We start from the raw sequence: 19,103 nt of genomic DNA on the forward strand, positions 1-19,103 counted from the left end.
GTTGCTAACATTTGTGTGTCTAATGAAGTGCACTCGCGAATAATGTGGTCGTTGATGCATTTAAATTAATATAAAGGCACGGTTTTGCTAATAAGTGGGTTGTCCACCAACTTAATACACGTGGCTCATACGTATAAATTGGTCGAGGAACTATCCCACAAGGCCGCCGGAGGGTCCGACGGTCCCGAAACCTCACGGGCACTTGCGTCGCGGTCCCCCGAGCGACATACCGAAAGGGCAAAATCCTGGGTCCTCCACAAGTATTTTATATCCTTTTTAGTGTATCGCTTTCCCAGCCCATTCATTTCAATGGAAGACGCTTAGAAACGAGGCCTGATTTTAGCTGTGTAGTCATCCGCTTTTAAACCCTTCAGGAAGGAGCCACGGACCCCAATCTGCAGGGCCTGATTCGCGGGTCCGTGACGGTGGTCACTCTAAAGGCTCGATGCCTTCTGACCTTAGGAACCTTGTTTTCTGGGCCTTTGTTTACACCCTGACCTTCGACAAATAAGATGTCAGATTTTAGGCCAAAATGAACACGTAACGAGCTGTCGGCGAAGTACGTGTTTCTAAAAGAGTGTTCTTACTTAATCGTGTTGTTTTTGACACTTAGAGATGATCATATGTAATAAAAAACAATTATTTTCACCAATATGATACACGTGGACCATACATATAAACCGCAAGTGGACAGGCAATGCAAACTTGCTAGAAAATGGATCGGTCCATTTTCCAGTAAGAAGATACTAGAAAATGGATCGAGCGGCCATGCCTGTCCACCTGCAGCCTAAGGTAAGGGCCAGGCATATTCGCCTCATGGATGTGGCAAGGATCGACCATTTAAAACGTGTAAATATTATTTTTTTTATCGAAAACCACACGGATCGACTGGCACGCGCCCTCAGACAAACATACGTCGTGCCCGAGTGACAAAACGCAGTTTCCGGTACTCGTAGTAGGGAAGCGGACAAAACGTGGTTTGTTGGTACGGGGGCGTGGCCACCGAAGGCCCTGCGGGGTCGAAGGTCAAATTGCCGACCATAATGAATAAGTGGACAAATAGTGGGTTGGTGGACCCTGGCACCCGTGGGTAGTACCCTTTTAGTCATCCCCATGAAAATAAATGAATCAAGCATCCGTAGGGGGATAGAGGACAAGTGGGTAAGCCGATCGACATAGGATAAACCTTAGGTGTACACATATGATGTTCGTGGAAAGGGGGCTAAGGGGGATTCGAGGGGTGCCATGGCACGAGGGCACCCCCAGTGGCGTCCTCAAATCCCCTATCCGGGGGCAGCATTCGAGGAAAGTGTCTAACCACAGGGTTAGCTGAAATCACCCACTTCCCCTTTAGATATGCGCTGCGGGGCCGGCTTTTCAACACTACTACTATCCGTCGCAATACTATTCATCAAATGGCAGTTTATTTGAATGGCCTTTTTTCCACGAACCCACTATTTGTGCTTCCTCTGGGAGGAGGGGGGTGAGCAGGGCCGCTCATGAGGACAGAGTCGAGTTCCCTACAGAGAAAGAGGACGATCTGCACCGGGGAGAGCTTGCTCTTCTCAGTTGACCTGTAGCCCCACCGATCTAGGTGCCGGAGCACCAGGTCCCTGTGTGTACACAACAGATCTCGAGAGTGCGCCAAACTGAGCCAGTGGTCGAGATAGTTTAGTACCCGCACACCTCCTTCCCTAAGGAGCCTTTGTAAAGACTCGTGGAGACAGGGACAGACCGAAGGGGAGGACCCTGTACTGATATGCCCGTCCCTCGAACGCGAACCGTTGGAACGGCCGATGTCGAGGGAGGATCGAGACATGAAGTACGCGTCCTTCAGGTCGATTGCCATGAACCAGTCCTGACACCTGGCGGACGTCAGGATGCGCTTCTGCGTGATCAACCTGAAAGGCAACTATAGTGTAGGTGCCTGTTCAGAACACACAGACCCAAGATAGGGCGCAACCCCCCGCCTTTCTAGGGGACAATGAAGTACAGGCTGTAAAACCCGTTGAACATCTCGGCTGGTGAGACGGGCTCGATCACTCCCTTCACCAGAAGGGTGGCGACCTCGGCCCGAAGTACGGGAACATCCTAGCCTCTGACTGAGGTATATCGGATGCTGAACTTGGCGGGCGTGAGGCGACTGGATCACGTAGCCGAGACGGATCGTCTTCCCTAGCCAGCCTGACAGTCTGGGAAGCCGGACAGGCTCCCAGAAATGAGACGGGGACTAAAGGTACAATCTTTTTCATCGTCCCCCCGGGGGGTGGTTCGATGGCTAGCAGTACAGATTCCTTGCCGGGGGAGGTCCCCGGGGGAGGAGATCGGCTCTGCTGTATTTCCTGCCTGGCGACTGCGTAGCTCAACACACTGCCTGACTGAGAGTGCTGAGGGCTGGTGTTTATACTCGACATTGCGCTTCGCCATGATGCAACGTCGAGTTTGCCGTTCACCGTCGTGCAGAGGGTGGGAGTGACTGTGATAACCCAGAGAGAGAGGAAACTCTCCTTAGAGAGTAAGTGGGCACTAGCCCCCCGGAGGGGGCCAGCAGATGGAGAGACGGGGCAGGATCCGTCCCTATCCGACTTCCCAGCGATGTGGCTGGGGACGGGCCCAATGGTAGCCTCGATCCCCCTGAGGTCTTCCCATGAGGGCCGCTTCACCGCGGCTGCTGATGGGGCGATGGTCTCCTCTTTGCTGTCTCCTCCAGGGGGGGGCGCCTGAGTGGGGTCGCCAGAGCTGGAGGGCGTCGAAGAGGACCAGGGCTGCTGGGAAGCAGACAGTGCACGGGACTCGACGGCCGAGGCGGCCGAGTCGTGGCACGGAGGACTGCTTCTTTACTGTCGAGAACCCTCCGGGGCAGGCCGCGTGCGGGTCTCGCGCCCCCCGACGGGTGGGGGGTGAGCGGGGCCGCAGCGGCTTGACAGTAACACCAACCAGCCCCCCCCCCTTGCGAGACGGGTGAGTCGAGAAAGCGGACCTTCTCGGCGTTACTCATCTGCGCAAGGATCGGCCAGAGAAGTTTCTCAAGTGTGGACATCGTCCGACCCATGGCCCACGTGGTCACCTTGGTCACCTGTAGAGCAAGGTCGGTGGAGGCGCGGAGTTCCTGCATAAGCGCTGGGTCGGTCTTACCCTAGTGGATCTCTCTTAACGCCCTGGCCTGGCAGGAGCCATAGCGTGGAGAGAGGAGGCAGCTTGGTCCGCCGCAATGTAAGCTCTCGACACCAGAGATGCCGAGACCCCCACATGCTTTGGACCGGAGTCTAGGTCGAGCCCCCCCCAGGTGGCCGCCGCCTACGGGCACGAGTGCACCGCGGCGGCATACTCCATCTGGGGGACATCGACGTATCCTTTAGCTGTCTCAACCTCGAGGGAAGAGAGGGTGACGGAACTTTGTTTGACGTGAAACGTGCCGGAAAGGGGCGTTCCAGGTCTTACTAAGTTCCTCATGCACTTCCGGTAAACACGGCACTGAGGGCGGGCGTGGCTTGGAGCCGCGCTCAAACCCGAGGCGTCATGTAGCCAGCCGCGAGCGCCGGGAGAGGCAGTGCGGGCACTGCAACCCAACACTCACGGCGGCCCGGGAAAGCATGGCTGACATTTCGACGTCCTCTTCTTCCTGGGCTCGACCCCCCAAGGGAGGGAGCACGAGGAATCGTCGGAGTCGGATGGCAGTACGTCACCCCCCGATGCTGCAAGAGACATCTCATCATCACGCATCATGTCCGAATACGTGATTGAGGAATAAGATGGTGGACCATCTCCTGGGGAATGGTCAGACGAGCGAGACGAGGTGTGAACGGTCCGTGAGCCCGTGGCTGGCGGATTATCGCTCACGGTAATCCTCATATCACCCTCGCTGCTTGCCATAGCGGACGGCAGGGCCGTAGACCTGCCGCCACGGAACGGGGAGCAAACGAGGTGGTGGCTGAGTCCCGTGGGAACACAGCCACCTGTGACGCAACGTCTGAATAGTCACCACCCGCAGTGCGGGCAGGACGTATCCACAACGTCTGCCCCAGCGTACTGGAAGCAGGCATTGTGTCCGTCCCCCTCCTCGATGAGTGTGTTGCACCCATGAGAACAGTGGGACAAGCCACGAAGGAGAAATTTGCTCTTTCAGAAAAGGAAATTTGCTCGAACACCTCCGGAACTGCCGAGACGCCCAGGGGAGAGTCACTGCAGCTGTCGTCGTAGATTCCAGCAGAAAGAATGATCACCAAGATCGTAGAGAAGCTCATCAGATGCATAGGCTCGGAAGAACAAAAGGTGAATGAATGAGCACGCCGGCTTCCCTCTTATACCCGGACATCCGGGGAGGAGCCCGGCATGCAAATTTCATTCGCCAATTTTCATTGGCCTTTTCTAAATACTCAGAAGATGATAGGTTCTCAAGACAAACCCCATTCTGTCGGTTCGACACAGCGTCGAGAGACCGACAGAAAGGGAACTGAGGTTACATCCGTAACCAAGACATTACAATACAAAATAGTTCCACCAGCCAGAGGGAAATGAATGACACCACACGCGTCTATTCACGAACAGGAAATATAACTTATTTGCGGGATTTTTGATTAGTTAATGTCTCGCGGGCGAAAAAGTTGGTTGTAACGCAATCATCTCTGAACATGTACCGAGTAAAATATTACTGAAAATTGATGAAGTAATGCCTTACCTACTGCGTTACAGCAAAAAGTAATACGTTACTGTAATACATTACTTTTGTAACGCATTACTCCCAACACTGATCTTAAGTTACCATCTTTTTATAAATATAATGATTTATACCGTTAATATTGCATAATGTTTAATGCACATCAATACTGAGGTGCAATTAGTATCAGCCACTATTTATAAGTACCAATAGCATCTAACTACTATTTACACTTAATTCAATGAAAATACAGCTATTATCATTTAGTGTAAATAGCATATCGCTAAGAAATGCTGCTATTTTTACTTAGTGTAAACAGAACCACTGCTATTTAAACTTAGTGTAAATAGCCACTGCCATTTATTTATTTGCAATATAAAAAATACCTTTTGATTTAGTCAACTGTGAAGATGTGTTCTTAATCCATGGTCGTAGTGGTCTTATCTTTTTGCCATTAAATATCTGGGGAACGTAATAGTGGCTGTTTCTAACCGCTTTCAATTTTCTGTCGAGTATAAGACACCATGTAAAAAATCCTTTTATAGCTATACATACAGTATGTTACATATATGTTACACATATTTTGTAATAAAATCATTTATTTTAAGAAAAAAGCGAACATGCACTGTGAACTTGCACTTGTACTAGTGGGAAAGACTAGTACTTTGATGGAAAAGAAATAGAAATATCACAAGAAATAGAGGCTAAACACCATGGGTTGTGTAGGTTTTCATTGATATGATTTTATAATTGATATTGATATAATATTATTTGATATGATATTGTTTATAATTTCTTACATTTTTGTTTGTGTTATGCTAAAATAATATCTTTATAAATATAAATATTTTATTTTCTCCATGTCCAAATCACAGATGGTGAATTTCATACTAATCGTAATATTTGCTGGATATATCATATGTGTAGTTCAGTGGCAAGAATGTTTTTTTACTTCTTTAATTTTATTAAGTTTAAAGTGGTAGCAACAAACAAAAACGGTATTCTAAAATATGCAGCTCATTTAGAAGAGTAACCTCTTAAAAAAAAACAATAGTTGCCTTAATATGTTTCAAATATGCATAGTCTCACATTCTTTCCCGTTAAAATACAAATTTGAAGCAATATGATACATTTTGACAAAGGTGGTAGAAGTAAACACTGGATTTATGACTATATGCAGTAACTACATTCAAACTGTGAACATTCTAGATCCAACGCCAGTGTCAAAATCTAAGATATGGTGTAGAATTATTATAAATTCTTGTGAAATAGTTTCTTGTGGAAAATATAAAGTAAGTTAAATTTCACACATGTATTTTTTTTGTACTCAGAGAATAGTAGATTCATGTTTTTCGTTCAGTGCAGTTTCTCAAATTTCAGACATGAAGAACACATCAGCACTGAAAGGTCTCCGCCATGGCACATCAGTAAGAGATCATTTTAAAGGACGACCCATCTTCGGATGTTGTGGTGCCTCATGATGCACTAGGGACATAAATTGTAAATGAAAATATAAATGATGTTTAGTATCAAAACTATAAACTGCTGCTTTACTAGTTGAAAGAATAGTTTATCCACATATAAACATTATCTATTTTTTCATGTCCTTCTAAACCTGTGCGTTTTTTCTGTGGAAAATAAAATGAGAACCTTTTGGCAGCTCTTTTCCACACTGTAAAAAACATAAAATAGGGCACAATATACTATATTATAATATATTTTGCACTGCATTGCCTTGGGCTTTAGTGTCAATGAAAATGTCTCTAATGTCTGTAAACATAATGGTTAATGACAGCCATTAAGATTGGGATGGCATGAGGGTGAGTAAATAACAACAGATGCAATTTTTCCCGTGTTCTGTTCATTCTGAATTGTTCAATAGACAATATACAGTAATATATGAAAGACTACATTCTTCCAGATAAATAGAATGAGGAGCATATAGCTATCATACCATCTTTTGTTTGGCCTGGCCTTGCTGGTAGTCTTATCTTGGATGGGAGCTCTGAGCTGTCTCTGTAGTCTCTGGGCTTTAGTGGCGGCTCTTGTGGCTGACCTGTTCGAGACTTCATAGGCACTGGTGGCCTGTCAGATACAGCTGAACCCCCTTCAGAGCGGGAGGGCACCACAAGCTTTTTATTAATGTTCTGGGGCTGTAGACCACTGCTGCTGATGGCGTTTGTGGTTGATGACTGTTTGGTTTCTGAGCAGGTGAAGGAACGGATCCTAGGAACTGGGACTGGAGGTTGGCGATCAGCATCAAGGTCTGTTTTGGGAAATGCAAAGTGAGCATCTGAGGGAGAGAGCTGGTCTTTATTTCCTCGCGATCCACCCATTGAGCCATAAAGGGGATTGTCAAACATCTCTGGAGGTTGCCCATCCTCAGGCCTATGAAAAAAAGTAGATTTAGCTGACCAATCTGTATCTGTGTGTGTGCGTGTGTGTATATATACTTACACAGGTGCTGCTGTCTTTCCAGTAGGGCTAGATATAGAATTGTCATAACCAGTCTTTTTAGGGGAAAGATTACCAAGTGTTGTGTCTTTGGCTGAGTGCCCAGAGTATGCCGCTGTTCTTGAGCCCCTTTCTGCCTGGTTGTTGCTCTTGAAGCCTACACCCATATAATTGGGATTACTAATATCAGTGGTGAGCACTGCAGTGGATGCTCTGTCAAGGAATTTCAAAACATATATATTTTAAATATATAATCATTTGAAAGGTATAATGTAAATAATAACATAAAAGTGAAGATGGGAAGGATTTACTTGGTATTGTCTCCTGTTTTGCCTTTACTGGCTCCTGGGTCATCACCGACTTTAATAAAATCTGAAGAAAAGACAAAAATGAGCAGTAAAACATTATTCAATGCATATTCCGGTTTTAGAGAATGGTAATAATTAGCAAGTTAATAATAAATGCACTCACCATACAGCTTCTCTGTCTGTTTGCCTTTAGATGTGTGGAGTTGGATGCCACCTGTTAGCTCACCTGTGCGTTCCCCATGATGTGTGAGTTTGATACAGAACTCAGTGTAAGAACTTTCAGCAGAACGCAGGGCTACACAACCCACACCTGCAGAGTCAAGAATTAGAATGTGGTCAAAATTCAGGTAAGAGGATATTAAGCAAAGATCATGTTCCATTAAGATTTTTGTAAATGGGCAATTCCAGCGTTATGGACGTGACGTTTTGCGTTATGGACGTGACATAAAAATGCTCAGAGAATGAATTTGTTACAATTATATTAAACCATCTGTTTATATTTTACTGAACCCTTGTTGATAGAGTCTAAACATCAAAAAATGTCAGTCTATGAAAAAAATGTATATTTAAAAAAAGGGAAATAAACATGCATTATGGATGTGACAAAAAAAGGATGCGGTTTTTGGGAGACGATAAACTTTGTAGGATTTCTATAAAATAAAATGCACAATCCTGAAGCAATAATACACAATGAATGGAGAAGGGATGCCTCTTTATAGAACATAAAATAGTTACTTTATATTCATTTTCATGTGTCCATTTATGAGGAATATGTAGCGTTATGGATGTGACAATCCTGAAAATGGCACTTACCTGACTATGAAAAATCATGCACTAAAAATAAAACAAATGCTTTACAAATTTGAAGAGATCTCACATGGGTATTTGAACCACCAAATGTTAAAATCTGTGCTTTTACCATAGTAAAAACCGCTGGTAAAAACTTATTTTTTTCATAGTAAGGTTGACATTTTCACGGAATTGCCCAAATGTCCTACCGTAAACAAAATCGCATACAAAAATTGCTGGAAACACGCCTACAAACTTCATTCGCTGCTGCCCTCTCTTTGGGAACTACCCACTCAAGTTTAGTATCTATGTAAAGCTTAGAATTTCCGCTTTCAGGTTAATCTACTCTCCACAATGTCATTACAGCAGTAAGCCAAAAGGTATCATTAAAAAAACTGTCGTCTTAGCAATGGGCTGCTACAGTGCCTCTGATGGACAACTTTAAAGGCAATTTTCTCAATATTTTATATATTATACAGTATTTGTGAGACATTGATGATAATAAAGGAATTTACTACATTGCTGTTAAAATCACTACAGTGCACTGTAATACAAGAGCAGTCATGTTCAGTACAAAAATGTGAATGGCTTGGAATGCCTTATTCAGAATATCTGAATTATGTGTACATTATGTATACAGAACTATCTCAGTAACACCTGAGCCTTTTATTGGATTTTTCAGAATTAATAAAGCCCTAAATCAAAATGTATGTATGTAAATGTGGTCAGTGAGCAATAACGTGTTCAAAGGGCAAGTGGGTTTATTTTAGGCAAACTCACCATATGACTCATCACAATCTGTAGACTTAACGCAGATGAGGATGTGCTGATCAAGGAGGTATTCTGGGTCAGCAATAATGGGTGTGAGCTGCAAGGTGAGTTAACAAAGTGTGTTTATGTGAATGTGTTCACAAAGCTTTGTATGTATCATGTCATTACGTTCTGTTTTTCTGGTAGGAAATAGCATTTTAACCTCAACTTGTGCTCCAAATCGTACTTTTATTGAGCCTTCTGCGCTCTCTTGATTTTCTCCTTCAGCACTCTTCACAAACTCTAGAATGAATTGAAAGGATTTTCAAGAAATATGAATCCTGGCTGTGTGTTTATGGTACTAAACATACTTCACTGTAATCTTACAAAGAATACTGATAATAAAAAATGTGTTTCTAATGGGGGTTGTAAGTATAATTTCTGATAATATATGATAAAATAATATAATCAAAAGTATATGGCTCCTTACTCTCCAGGCAGCTTGAATGGTACTCCATGAAGAACTTGGTCTTTGATTTAGTATAAAGAACAGCCACACAGTTCATGAATTTGATTGCACCCAGAGCATCCTTTGATAGATCTGAAAAGAAATGAAAAAAACTCATAAAGCCTATTTTATTTTTCTCATTCTACTTTTTGCTGCATCCCAATTTGCCTACTCATATACTGTTTCAGTGGCAACAACATAAACAATTGTAAACAAACACAAACTGTAATTGATCTATATGTCTGTCAGCCAGTCTGTCCATCTATCATGAGCTCAGTTTTCAAGTTAAATCCATTTATCCAATTCCAGCACTGTTCAATCACATGTACTAGGCCCCATTTTGCATAAATGAATAAATAAGTGCCCAAAATACTGCATGCAAAAATGACCTTAGAATCATAAGCTTCTATCTGGAATTTTGGTCAAAATTGAGTTATTCACATAATCTTATTCTGTGACAATTTATTTACATTATGCCATGTTTGTTTTTTAAATGTGTAAATTTTGGGACTTTTTAAAGAAAACAAAAAGGCTCTATCAACAAAATCGAATTATAATTTGGTTCTATAAGGTTTTATCTTCAAGCTAATCAGGACTTTGAATGCACACAAGAGGACCAATCAGGATCAGCCTTTTTGTCAGGTGGCCGGGCTCCTCAGTGACAGTGGAAATAATCTGAGGAAACAGTTCAACACAAAACAATGTTTAAAAGAATCCTCAAGGTTGACTGTTTTATTGACACTATTGTTAAGGAGATCAGCTCAAACTACAGTATTTTTTTTGTTTTAGGTTTTGTTGAGGAGTTTATTTTTATATTTATAGACACAACACTAGCCAGCAGCGCTAGCTTCCTAATTCCTGTGTTTACATACACCCTCAAAATGCGATTAATGCTTTACATTTTACAATATTAGGCCCTAAAAGCCAAAAAGTCAACTATGTCAACAGTCTTAATTACAACAATAAACATGATCATGTTATTTCAGAAAGTAATTTTACCTGCCCCACCTTCGGTGGATAAAATATTTAGATACAATAATTAGCACTGCCTTTTATGCTTTTACTTGAACATTGTTTGTGTTCTTGAAAATGTATTGCTTTAATGAATGTTTTGTAGATAGAACCTTATAATTCTAACTGAAAGTGATTTTTCAGAATCAGAAGGTTATATTTGGGTTTGACCTGTTCCAAAAATACCCATTTACAAATTTCAGAAAATGTTGATATTGTATATTTAGAATACATTTAGGGTTTCTGTCATTTTCACGCATGAAAGAGATTTGTTCCTCATATCATTTTTGCTATATGAAATGCAAAAATTACAGCTCAATATCCCAAAACTACTGAGGGCTGAGCCTGGTCAGTACATGGATGTGAGACCTGCTGGGAAAATGTCTCGGTTACGGATGTAACCTCGGTTCCCTGATGGAGGGAACGAGACGTTGTGTCGAACCGACAGATGGGGTTCGTCCCTGAGAACAAATCGCTTCCGACTTCTTAGAAAAGGCCAATGAAAATTGGCGAATGAAATTTGCATGCCGGACTCCGCCCCCGGATATCCGGGTATAAAAGTGAGACGGCGTGCCTCATTCATTCACCTTAGTTCTGAGGAGCCTGAGACCTCTCACGACTGCTGACAGCACGTGTTGTGGCAAGGAGGACACAATGTCTCGTTCCCTCCATCAGGGAACCGAGGTTACATCCGTAACCGAGACGTTCCCTTTCTGCCGGTCTCTCGACGTTGTGTCGAACCGACAGATGGGGTTCCTATGGAAAACGCCATAACACTGTGCCCTGTCACAATCTCTAGCGAAGCGACGGTGACTGGCCTGGGCATGTCAGCCGTGAGCGCTACCGCGAAATTGTAACCTACCAGTGGGTAGTTAGGGGGTCCAAGAGCTTTCTTGAAAGGTGGGAAGGCCCCTGCCTTCGGCCTCACAGGCGGCGGCCTTGTTTCTCTAACAGCGAGAAGCCGCCCGGTACCGTAAGGCCACTGGGTAATTGCTATTTCCTCAAAGGGGGGATGCGCTACAGAGACCACTTCCTACCGCAGGGAGGAGTCTAGTGGAGATACCAACATGGTCTCACCGATAGGGGAGAGCTCATGGGAAGAAGTGCGGACTGAAGGAGTTAACCGCGAGGTGGAGGTCCACCTAAGGAGGTCATGGGTTACCAAGGTGGGGACCAGCATGAGGATACATCAGACGGAACCGCCCAACTGGGGGGTTGCAACGTCTGGTAGCACTAGGTCCGGTTAGAGCTATGTTGCGAATAACTCCGGAAATACCCGGCCTAAGAGGCAGGGCTGCTCTGCCCAGCCCGCCTGCAGGAGGTGCTTGCTAGTGATGGATGGAGTGCCTGTTCTTCACCCAGTGGGGGAAGAAGGGAGGCTAGTAGTACGCTGACCCCCTTAGGAGAAAGGGGGGGAAGGTACTGTCATAGGCGTACACCCTACCTGCTGCCAGTCTTGCCTGATGCCTGCAAGACTCGAGCCAATACCGGTTTTACGCGGAGGCTGTAGGACCTCGCGAAGGTGATGGGTCTAGCCCAACCCGCAGCTCTGCAGATGTCTGCCAGAGAGGCGCCTCGAGCCAGTGCCCACAAGGAGGCTGTACTCCGTGTGGAGAGAGCTCTCACCCAGTGGGCGTAGGCGATCTTAGGACAGGTACGCCATAGTGACGGCGTCCATGATCCAGTGCACCAATCTCTGTTTGAGACAGCCCTCCCTGTTGATCTCCAAAACAGACAAAGAGCTGCTCAGAGCTTCTGCGGCTCTGCGTGCGGTCCAAGCAGAGGCGCAATGCGCGTACTGGACACAACACGGATGGGGTTGGGTCTTCCTCCACGGTGGGGAGCGCCTGTAAGTTCACCACCTGGTGTCTCGGGGGAGTGGTGGGAACTTTGGGCACGTAGCCGGGCCGGGGTCTCAGGATAGCGTGAGAATTACCGGGCCCGAGTTCTAGGCAATCTGTGGACACGGAGAATGCTTGTAGATCCGCTACCCTCTTGAGCGTCCTCCCGAGAGCCGTCTTCATCGTGAAATGAGAAAGAGCGGCATCTCCGAGGGGCTCCAGGACCGCATCAAGGTCGTAAGAGGGTACGGAGCGAGCAGATTCGGCTAATTTCCGCCTATTAGACAGCCTAGTCAGCTCATCGTGTTTTGTATTACATCACATATAGTTCTTAAACCTTTAAAATAGAGTTTAGAAAATTGTATGTAACCAGAGTCGTTAGCTTTGGTTAACGATTGAAGCCTTTTCTCTTGTCAAGAGGCTCAACGAGACCGCCGACTTTATTTACGTGCAGATTAATTTCCGCCTATATTAGACAGCCTGTTTAACGTTTATTTTGGTATTGCATCACTCATAGCTCTAACATTTAAAATAGAGTTTATGAAGATGTATGTAACCACAATCATTAGCTTTCATTAGCTTTTAAAGCCTCGTCTCTTGTCAAAAGGCTCAACGCGACCACAGACTTGACCGCAGAGATGAACACTGCTGGCAGCAGCTACGTCTGTGTCCGTACCATTCTTATCAATGACAGCGTAATCTCGTATCTCCCTGCTCCCAAGTTATAAACCTTGTATCTCAGATTAAACATGGTTTTGGGGAAATGTTGTGTTAATGTTGGTACACAACAGTATATGATAGCAATATAAGGTATAATACCAACTGTAACGATACAATGTTTAATAACTCAAAAAATATGCAGTTTTTTTAACTTCCTGAAAAATAATGGTTTTGGAGATACGAGGATTCCGCCCGACAGCGACGATATATTCATTTATAACCTTTCCATGTATTGATGTTCTTGTTTTATGTCTGTCTTAAACATTAATCCAAAGTAGTTTGAATGAATGTGTGTATAACTACTAGAATTATTAGATTTGTAGTAACTCATTTAACCAAGATGATATGTAAATCATGTTCGGTGTCTATGAGGCGCATTTGTGATTTCCTTAATGTTAATGTTTGTTGTGTCTTGGTAACTCTTTTCATATTAGTTTTATTAAACTCTTAGAAGTTTTCTTAGCTAACATCCAATCAGCTTCCACATGCAAAACACCATGTGGAAGACAAAGACAATTAACTTTCCCTCCAAAGGTGCCATCTCCTGATTGGGTCAGTCACGTCTGTAGGATGTGACATACTTACAGTTTAAAGGAGACCACAAGAAGAGTCTCTTAGTGTTCGAGGGGTTCGTTCTTTCTCTCCTCTCTCTCCTTGCATTTTGCTTTTCTTTTTGTCTAGGTACCGTCCGTGCCACATCTACAACGGTAGAACTATCTCTAAAGGATGGACTAGAAGAAGACTTCACCTTTGACCCCTAAGTTTGTGCCAGGCTGCGGCCTACAGATCCTCTGCATAAAACTGGTTCTCTCTGATCACTTCCAGCCAAGATCCACTGGAGCCTCAACAAACTGCATCAGGACACTTTCTTTCTTTTGATGGGCAAGACATGCAAGTATCATACTTAGTCTTATTAATGGATGCATAGAGCATCATTAACCGCATCATTAACCCTTTAGGCGCCAGGGTTTTTTGGAAAACATGCTGGATTTTGACATCAAGATTTCAAAAGCTTGTGGCTTGAAAGGACTTAAAGATCTTCTGTAAATTAGAAAAATGTTGGGCATGACCAAAAGTTTATGTGGGGTGTAAATATACTCATCTAATTTGCATATTATGACGTCATCCGGGGCGGCCAACTTGAATTTCATAATATTCAGGAAATAGTAGATATTGAATTGATGTTTGAACTTATTTGCATGTTTTTTTTACTCTTTGATCCTTATTCCAAATGATCAGGAAAAGAGGAAATCAACAGTAAAACTATTAGTAACTATAGTAAAATTATTACTATATTACTGTGCCATAGTAAAATGCATGTGCCTATTTTTTGATCAGTTGACCAGCTATCTGCTGCCCAATCAGCTGGCTCTACCTCTAGCAACAGCTCTCCTATGGACACTACGACCACGTTCACCCCTGCCACCCCCATCTCCGTTAGGCAAAGGGTCGAAATGATCACTCGTTTGTGCTTCGTGAACATTCTCGCCTTGCACGGCGGCACCATTGCGCTGCACAGCTGTACCGGGAGACGCTGGGTGATTAGACGACCGATCGTGATTTCCAAAAGGCAAATATTCCCCTTCAGAGTCAGAATCGGCGAATAACATTCGGAACACACCCTCGCGGTACAACCTTTTATTAGCAATTTGGCAATTTTCTCTCACAAATCTCACAATTTACTCTGACGCTCTGAACTGAACTGCTTCTGCTTCAATGACACATGATAGCTCACTTGCTCTGCTATTTGCTCGAACACTTTGAATGGGAACATGACGTCATTTTGGTCTAGAATCGATGTACTACATGTCTGCCATCTAGTGGTATGGAATACACATGAGATATTACACCATATTAGGATCTACAGCCTATTTTATGAAGTATGACGTCTTGCGTCTAATGCGACTTTGGCGCTTAGAGGGTTAATCCTTTTAACAAAGGTGCTTTACAAGAAGAAACTGGTGTTTTGTTCAGGCCATTGATCTTCTGAATATCAAATACTGCCATAAATCCATGCTCTGTTCTTCTCTCTGCTTCAACTTCAGCTTTCTTCCAATGCTAAACTGTATGTGTGTGTATGTTAGATTAGTACGTGTCTAGTCTAGGTAATAAAGTCCTGTTTTATTTCACACGTGACGTTGTTTGTAATTCATGCTCATAATCCGGAGTCCCTAAACATGCAGATTCGTGCTACCTGCTCGTAATGCTAAGTGATTTCGCCAAATCATGAATTTGATCCAGATAAGTATAATTGATCATAATCAATTAAATTAATCCCAATTTGGGTTGATATTTGTTTCCCTTACAAAGGGTGGTGGAGAATATATTACTTATAATTGTGATCAAAGCTCATGATAATTCTTACAAATGTGGTGTTCCTCATTGAATCCCCTACATAATTGGTGTTAGAATGCGGGCGTGATTAAACAAAAATTATGATCTTAAACTACTGTCAACCTAAGTGTGTTTTAGATCAAGACAATATCATGCAACGTGCTATACACATGTATGTTGCTATTTGCGTCTTGTTTAATGTAGATAAAGTGATAGCTTGATTTGGTACTTCTGCTATGATTGTAAAAGTATTAACATAGTTTAAATGGTATCAGTGTGAGGTTAATCTGATATGGCGAAGAAATCCCAGTTTCAGTATTAATAAATGTATAAATCTATTCTGATGAAGAAATCTCAGATAAACTGCATGTGAAACTGTTCCAGAATTAATCTGCTTTGGCGAAGAAATCCCAATTGCAGTATTGTTTAACCTGTTTCTGACGAAGGAATCTCAGTACAGTGTTATGTTAAGGTAGATTTGAGTGAGGCACCTCTTTCTACGTTGTAAGGGCCTTGTAAATTATAGTCAGGTCTATGCCATTCATCTAAACTTTGACTCTGCATATACAAGTTTAGCTAAATGGTGATCATTACTCTGTTACAATTGCCGAATGAAAATAGTATGTAACACTATTCTTCAGTATTTGTGTGTAAGGCACAAACAGCTGCATGTATGCAAATAAGCGTAAACCTACAGTGAGTCTGTGTAAGTACTCCTTAAAGAAGGACAGGAAACCTCTTTAAAGTACTTGCTAACAGAGAAGCGAAAGCATACATAATTAGAATGAGTGAATACCACATTATATTTGCATTTAAGCTTGCTAAAGAAAAGTGTTGAATTGATTTAAGTGTAAGCGCCACGTTGTAACCAAATGTGCACCGCTTTTATTATTTGAGATGGTTTGAATTGTCCAGACACTCTTTGAGAACTAAAGTGCCCTGGGGTGCATTGGTTCCTGTCACGATTCTCGGGTGAGGTGAGAGACAGAGGACCCAAGTGCAGACAGGGACGTAAGGGGTTAAACAAGACTTTAATAAAATAAACATACAAAACAAACACCCACGGGGGGGTAACATAACAAAACATGGAAACAGGAACAAGGACTAACTAGACTGGACTAATACTAACACTTGACATTAAACTACAATAAACTAGACTAACTAAAAGACAGGAACTCACCCACATGACACAAACACGACACAACAATGGACCAGCACAGGACAATGAAACATGAGGACTATATAAAGGGGACGAAATCAAGAAGGAACAGGAGCGGGACATGAACTAATTAACAAGCAATAACGAGACGAAAGGGAGGGAACCTAGACGCCATGCCGGAGAGAGGGAGTGTATGGAAGGCCAAAACTGTCTCTCTCCACATAAAACAAGAGGTTCTGTCATGGCTCTGCCACAAGATGAAGAAAAGGAAGACAAGATGGGGCAGAACCATGACAGGTTCCCATGACAACGACTTGTCAACCAGTTTGACTGCACCTACCATAGGCGTCATTGGCTGGTGCCATATTGTAAAGGATCCATATTTGTTTGCTAAGCTAAGCTAACATGACCTAGCGGCCCCACGGCCTTAGATGAGCTTACTAATACCTGACTTCAATAGTTAGTGGTTAGCATAACATATATACTTGAAGTCATTAAGTAGTGCTTGTGTGTATTGCAGTGTAAAGTGTTTTTAACTATTCTCTCTTAAAGAAATCTCTATTTTCTGATTTTCACTCTCTTTCCTTAATTCTTCTCAGACTCACTTTTACTAATTTCAGGTGCATTCCTTCCTGAACATTGTTGCTCAGTTACTCATTTAATTTAACCAAACTTAATTAAATTTCAACTGCTTACCCAGAAAAGAATTCTTATAGTTATTGGGTATTTTTAAATAGAAAATTGACCCTCAAGTGCACACACATGTAATGGCATAGGCATGGGAGCTGAACACGCAGCAGCCATAGCCAATCGTGGAGTGATGCCCAACACTGACCTACGTATATGGTTAAATTTCAGTACTATTGATTATCCCCAGTACTAGATCACTTCCCTTTTATTTTTTTATTTTTTTACTGATTTCTTTTATTCATTTTATTAATAGCCGTCAGCTATTTTTATTTTTTATCTATGTCCAATCTCTCTTTTTCTCGGTTTTGCTTATTTTAAACATGTGCTCCAGAAATATGACCCTGCTACACAATTTAGATGATTAATAGGGCATAACTATAATTCTGAGCAACACTAATAAACATAATCGGAATAGGGAAAGCTCTCTTCTCCCTCTCTCTCTCTAATTCCTTTTCTTCACTATTCATTAAACTAGCTACCTAGAGCAGTTAACCACACCTGGTAAAACCTAGCTGCACAATATACACCTAGCTTTATTTTTAAATCTCTTGTATGGTCTTGCATTAGTCTCTTGCCCTAACTCTCAGAACAAGTGCCCCAATGTTTCAGATGGAAGATCTAATGGCCTGACAAGGCATGTTGATGGACACCCTTCCACCTAGAACTGCTGATGACCTGCCACTGGATAACGAGGGAAGAGGACAAATGACACATGGCCCAAGCCAGAGTTATGACCACAAGGAGCTGACCAGCATCATCTTCTCCTTAGCCCACAACCTCACAGACCTGAGACAGGAGGTGAAAGACCTAAAGCTGCAAGCCACACAGTCCCAAGAGGAACTTAAGCAAGCTCAAAGTCGCATAGCCCAACTGGAAGGTGGGGCCCAGACCACACAAAATAAGTCTGGTAAGATGGAACGACAGGAGGAGGTTAACAGACTTCAGATAGCTCTAACAGCTGCTGAGCAAATAAAACTGCTAGAAAAAGCAGCCAAAGAAGTGCTGCAAAAATAACTATTTGATACAAAGTCACTATTAGAAACAGCCCATTATGAACTGTCAGATAGAGATGCCAAAATTGAATCTCTGACACAGCAGCTGGACCACACAAGAGACGAGCTTGACATGGTCCAAAGAGAACTTAAACACTCATACATGCTGCAATGGGAACCACAGGGAAAGACACATCCCCCAACGTCACAGCAGGTCAGCAGAGCAAACTCCCTCAGCCCAGTACAAAGATACAAAGGGGGGAGCCTGACTGCTTTGGATAACTACTGGTCCAGAGGTAAAGAGCTTTCTAGAACGACAGCCAGATGCTGTCAAATCAGACTACCACCGCCTGAAACAAGCTCTGATACAAGAATTCTCAGACCCAGAAACGGAATATGGACTGGTCAAACAGGGGCGACAGGAAACTCCCCGAGCTTACATTAAGAGACTCAGACAAGCTTATTTTGGAGCTCACAATGAACCTGATATGGAGGAGGATATCAGCTTCAAGAGCCTGTTCCTCAGAAATCCACCATTTAAGCATCATGGCCTGTTCCCGAACGATGACCATTCATCAGTTGCGTGACCTGACACAGAAGGCCTTTAACAAACATAAGGCCACCTCTGAAAGAAAGGCCTCCACAACACCATTCAGTCTGAACTGTAACATTCAAAAGTTTGCACCAGAAGGCAGACATTGTCACTACAACACAATGTCCTTCAACGATATGCCACGAAAGCTTTTAGCCAGAAGACAAAGCCGTCACCATCGTAATAGGCCCAGATACCAGACCAACCACTGGGAGAAGCCATGGAGGAGACAAAATTCTTCTTGGAAAACACCACTGGCTGTCCAACAACCACTGACAGCATCATCATATGCAACACA

The 19,103-nt window shown here is 43.4% G+C and overlaps 1 protein-coding gene across 5 annotated transcripts in view; it reads right to left on the reverse strand.

Moving 5' to 3' along the window:
- Nucleotides 1-4,194: 4,194 nt before the first annotated feature.
- Nucleotides 4,195-19,103, reverse strand: part of inpp5d (inositol polyphosphate-5-phosphatase D) — a 129,716-nt gene continuing 114,807 nt past the window's right edge. For 3 of the 5 annotated variants that reach the window (XM_057337941.1, XM_057337944.1, XM_057337945.1), the window contains 8 exons: nucleotides 9,449-9,559; nucleotides 9,182-9,261; nucleotides 8,989-9,076; nucleotides 7,583-7,729; nucleotides 7,423-7,483; nucleotides 7,115-7,324; nucleotides 6,612-7,045; nucleotides 4,197-6,142 (listed from right to left, as the gene is read on the reverse strand). In XM_057337941.1, the coding sequence (XP_057193924.1) occupies nucleotides 6,093-6,142; nucleotides 6,612-7,045; nucleotides 7,115-7,324; nucleotides 7,423-7,483; nucleotides 7,583-7,729; nucleotides 8,989-9,076; nucleotides 9,182-9,261; nucleotides 9,449-9,559 (1,181 nt within the window). In that variant the 3' untranslated portion in view covers nucleotides 4,197-6,092. Of the gene's footprint in view, nucleotides 6,143-6,611; nucleotides 7,046-7,114; nucleotides 7,325-7,422; nucleotides 7,484-7,582; nucleotides 7,730-8,988; nucleotides 9,077-9,181; nucleotides 9,262-9,448; nucleotides 9,560-19,103 lie in introns of all 5 variants that reach the window. The other 2 variants (XM_057337946.1, XM_057337943.1) reach the window with 2 other exon arrangements.

This window comes from Triplophysa rosa, linkage group LG7 (genome assembly GCF_024868665.1).
Source record: "Triplophysa rosa linkage group LG7, Trosa_1v2, whole genome shotgun sequence".
Lineage (NCBI taxonomy): Eukaryota > Metazoa > Chordata > Actinopteri > Cypriniformes > Nemacheilidae > Triplophysa > Triplophysa rosa.